The sequence below is a fragment of the Sinocyclocheilus rhinocerous genome, unplaced genomic scaffold (genome assembly GCF_001515625.1).
Source record: "Sinocyclocheilus rhinocerous isolate Xijiao unplaced genomic scaffold, SAMN03320098_v1.1 scaffold927, whole genome shotgun sequence".
NCBI lineage: Eukaryota > Metazoa > Chordata > Actinopteri > Cypriniformes > Cyprinidae > Sinocyclocheilus > Sinocyclocheilus rhinocerous.
The window spans coordinates 9,165-14,471 of NW_015649229.1; the positions used below are offsets into that span (position 1 = coordinate 9,165).

Sequence of the window (5,307 nt, forward strand, 5' to 3'; positions counted from 1 at the left end):
GGTGTCGTGGTTGCCATGGGGACCAGGGGGGGCCTGGTGTCGTTACAGACATCCTGGCACCCAGTTTATTGGGTGAGGGGACTGTGACGATTTGTTAATCTAATGAATAACTGATTTGTTAAATCAAATGAAAAATTGTGTGTTTGATTGGTCCAGACGCTACAGATGCAATGAATATTCTTGGAGTCTGACCTGTTTTAATGACAGATTCACTGCCAAACATAATAATGGAAGTACAGACATATCCGCCCCTATACGTCGCTCTAAGAGAGTAGGAGTGTATCTGGACTGGCCGGCCAGCCGTCTGTCCTTCTACAGCATCTCTGACACAAACACACTCACACACTTACACACATTCAACACCACATTCACTGAACCCCTCTACACTGGATTTGGGCTTGATTGGGGCTCCTCAGTGTCTCTGTGCAAGATTAAACAGCTTCCTGTGAGACACACAGTTGACAACACACTGACATTTCCTTTCTCATTAACTAACAGCTGTAGTGGATTTAATAGTTCTAATATGTAAACATGTTGTGTTATAGACATTTGAATGCAGCTCAACAGGAGTTTTGTCTTTCTGAGTCTCTGAGCGCCACCTGGAGGAAGATTTAGTTTCTCTCTCACAGGAAACAGCTCTTAGCAAGTGCTTGCTCTGTTACTATAGTAACTGAGGGTCTGTCAGAGCTCATCTCCTAAACACACTTGATTACAAATGTTACAAAGGCTGTGGAGCTCATCTTACACTCCATGTGGAAGGTTGATGTCCCTTCCTGATTACTCATTCTCACAATCACAGTCAAACTGATTGTTCAATAGAGTTAAAGATGTGGCTCAAACTCATGTCAGATTTAGTCTTTGTGGGACTCAATGATCAGGAGAGTTTGAGAATCTCTCATAGTTGCAGAGTTTGAATACATTCAGTGATCATCTTGAGCTCAACATTATTATGCACTGATATTTCATTCTCAAATTATGAATTTTACAGTTTATTCCAAATACCCAAAGCATTGTCCTTTTTAAATTAATGACCAATAAAATGTGTTTTCAACAAACATTTGTTTATGTTCATCACTCATAATTCAAAATCTGTTAGATACAAAAAATAACGTGTCAGGTATTTATTTTAAACATTTGCAAATTTAGTACCTAGCAATGTTGCTGTTTTATAAATTAATGGCAAGTGAAAATGTGGGACATGGAGAATCAGTGATATTTCAAGGTCAAATGAGTGTGTGAATACAGTGCAGTTCGTTAATCTCTCTAGAGGGCTCTCTCACCTGCTTATTGCAATGGACTCTAAAGTGCCCCACAATTCAATATTCTTATAAGGTTTTTATTCATTACTTGATATTTGAAGTATTGATAATAATTATATAGGCTATGTGCCTGAATATTAAGTATATAGGCTATGTGCCTGAATTTCTGTACAATGTGATATGTGATATTGATGTTTTCTCATTGCAAACTTTAATATCAATTGTTTGACGTCTGTGTATCTGTATTTATATGCCTTTTTTTGTATTTGAAGGGGAATTTGGATAATCTTGCAATAAGTACTATTTAGAAACAACATATACAAAAACTAAAAAAATGCATTTTAGATTAGTTGTTCATTTTAAAGAAGGCACACATAACACATAATTGGCTAAATGTAATATATAATATTTCTCATATTCCTCAGTATTTGTGTGTCTGGCGTGTGAGCCGTGATGATAAAGGAGGAGGTTCCTGCGTTCATGTTGGAGGATGAAAACAGGAGGCTCTGTTTGTGCTCTAGCAGCTCAGGAGAGAGATGTGAAGACGCGCTGTGATTTCAGGTGAGAATGAGCTGATTAAATGAGCGTCGAATGCATGACACAGATATAATACATCAGCCAGATCACTAAACTAGAGTCCTGTTAGAATATATTGCATGCTGACTATTATATTTTAGTTGAATCATGGCACAGAACAGCTCATCTATACAGGACACATGGAGCATGTTTAGGAAACTTCTGTCAGTTGTTTCAATGTCTGTTTGATTCAGAAATGTCCACAGCAGATATCTAGGATGATTTGTATTGTCTGTGAATATCAAATGTCTGTATCAGAATTCATCTAAAAATAATAAGGATATATTTTCATTATGAATGATCATGTCATCGTCCTTTGACAAAGTGCATGACTTTCTGGCTCATCAGACTTTTTAAAAAAAAAAAAAACCATGACAGTTAATCACATCTGTAAGTGCTGCTAGAATGTGATCTGAAGTGATTGATTCTCATCCTCATTCTGCAGGGAAGCTGTTTGGATGATGATGGCTGGACAGGAATGCAACAAATATCTTTGTCTCTTACCAGCAAGATGGAGCTGATTTTAACTGAAGACATCTGACACCATGAGGATGATGATGATGTTGAGAATGAATTTCCTCCTTTTTTTGTGTCTCTCAGTCTTATTGTTTTGTACCTGTCCCATCTCATCAGCTGATGTTCATCAGAGGTCAGTGGTTCCCAGAGCAGCCTCCCGGTCTGTGGCAAGGATGGATGGCGATATCATCATCGGCGCTCTGTTTTCTGTCCATCATCAACCTGCGGCAGAGAAGGTCGCGGAAAGAAAGTGCGGGGAGATCAGGGAACAGTACGGGATCCAAAGAGTGGAAGCGATGTTTTATACACTAGATAGAATAAACGCTGATCCAAACCTTCTTCCCAACATCACTCTGGGTTGTGAGATCAGGGACTCCTGCTGGCACTCATCAGTGGCTTTGGAACAGAGTATTGAGTTCATAAGAGACTCGCTTATCTCCATCCGTGATGACAAAGACGGGACGAAGTGGTGCGTTGAGGCAAATCCTTCCGCTCAGCCACCGGCCACCAAAAAGCCCATCGCTGGTGTGATTGGACCTGGATCCAGTTCGGTGGCCATTCAAGTTCAGAACCTACTGCAGCTGTTCAACATCCCTCAGATTGCGTACTCGGCTACAAGCATTGATCTGAGCGATAAAACCCTCTATAAGTACTTCCTTAGGGTCGTGCCCTCTGACACTCTTCAGGCCAGAGCTCTCCTGGATATCGTTAAACGCTACAACTGGACGTACGTGTCAGCAGTTCACACTGAGGGTGAGTTATAGCTCTTTTAGAGCTCAGAAGATGTTCTCAAGTATCAGCATGTATCTCAGATGGTTCTCCTAAAATACACTAAAAGGAAAAAAAGACACAAATTAGTTGGTTCTCATCATAGAGCTATAAAATTAATTGTGCTTAGCAGGTCAGATCCTCTGGTCTTAAAATAATTTTATGAGAAATGTTTGAGTTCCAAAACGGAGCACAGTTTAGGATGTTAAGATCTCTTTGAAACTCTTGTGGAGACACATGTGAGATTATTGGGATCTCTATTGGACCCCATTTAGTCTCACTGGTGTCCAGGAGAAACAGATCAGGTTTTAAATATATCTTATTTGTGATTTTACTTTTCTACATGATCATCCTGTGCTTAAATCTTGAGCTGACTTTCAAAAATAGCCCAGATTGCATTTTAAATAACATAAATAGGTCTGTTTGGGATGGTAAAGTGAAATTAGACCAGAAGAACCAGAGGTTACAGTACTTGAATCCAAATATCACTTAAATTCCTCTACAAGGTCAAACAATCAGTATACATGCTGACGAGTGTCTTTGAACAGACTTTTTAATCACCATATCATTATCAAGAGATTGATGTTGGTCTCATATCGCGTCACATTATTCCAAATACAACCCAATCTGTGATTAAAAAGTAACACTGTAATCTAATCTTTTTAACAGCATTTGAAAGCACAATCAGGGTCACAAGCTGAGCTCTCAAATCATTCAGTGAAACAAATATCTGTGTCATCATCTGTATGACAAGTCCAATGTCATATACACCAATAACAAACATAAGAGTCATTTCAAACATTGAGAATTAATATAATATAATATAATGTTTATGTTTATGTTTATTTGACAAAAAAGTAGTGAATACACTCTATTCGTCAAGGATAACACAATAAAGTTTAAAACAAAACTTATTTCCATTGTGGTCCTCTTAACAGCATTTGAAAGCACAATCAGGGTCACAAGCTGAGCTCTCAAATCATTCAGTGAAACAAATATCTGTATCATCATCTGTATGACAAGTCCAATGTCATATACACCAATAACAAACATAAGAGTCATTTCAAACATTGAGAATTAATATAATATAATATAATGTTTATGTTTATGTTTATTTGACAAAAAAGTAGTGAATACACTCTATTCGTCAAGGATAACACAATAAAGTTTAAAACAAAACTTATTTCCATTGTGGTCCTTGATGTAAAGCACAAACTTCACTCCCGGTAACAGGTACACTGGCACTGCATTATAAATACAGAAATAATTATACAATAAAATTCCACATTTACAAAAATTTACAGTCACAAATAACCACGTACGTAATACAAATTCATCAACAAAACAACCTACTTAAGAACCAACTTTTAGCTTTTAAACTAAAACTAACCATATTCGAAATACCTTTAATGTCCAGAGGTAACTTTTTCCACAAAAGTGGCCCAGAATATCAAAAAGACCTACGACCATACATAGCTTTAAAACGACATAATGTAATATCCATGAGACTTTGCCTAGTTTTGTAACAATGTTGCTCATTTACCCTAGGAAAAAATACATTAAAATATGAAGGAGCTCTGTTATTGATAATCTTATGTACCATTTTTAATTTAATATGTTAGAATCTGCTTACTATAGGTAACCAATCAAGACACTTAAAGTGGGAAACCTCCACATGTGTAAAACGACTAAACCCTGAAACTAACCTTATAAATTTATTCTGAGATTTTTGTAACTTATCCAACAAACCACGAGACAAATCAGACAACCAAGAAATACATGCATATTCGAAATGACATGACACTAAACATGATGCAAGTAATTTTATATTCTGTTTATCAAGGAAACTAACATGTCTGGCAAGAAATTTTGTCCTAGCATTAACCTTACCCAGAACTTTCATAGCCATACTTACACCACTTAAATCATTGTCAAGGACACATCCAAGATAATTAACAGAAGTTCTATTTGATATTAAACAATCCCCGACCTTAACAGACATCTTAGAAACCTTATTCAAATATGGTTACATACGTAACCTGAGACGTTCCCTTTCAAGGGAACTTCGAACTGTGTCCTCTGGGGGTCACTGTGGGGAACGGTATACCCACACCACCATGCTGAGGGGAATGCATGCCAGAAAACCATGGCGAGCACTAAGTACCAACTCTACCATAGCCATGGGAGT

General features: G+C 37.4%; 1 protein-coding gene across 1 annotated transcript in view; it reads left to right on the forward strand.

Annotated features, from left to right (window-relative positions):
* Positions 1-2,380: 2,380 nt before the first annotated feature.
* LOC107710424 (metabotropic glutamate receptor 1-like) overlaps positions 2,381-5,307 on the forward strand; it is a 23,307-nt gene continuing 20,380 nt past the window's right edge. Inside the window, exon 1 of the mRNA XM_016515193.1 lies at positions 2,381-3,104. Within this exon, the coding sequence (XP_016370679.1) occupies positions 2,381-3,104 (724 nt within the window). The remainder of the gene's footprint in view (positions 3,105-5,307) is intronic.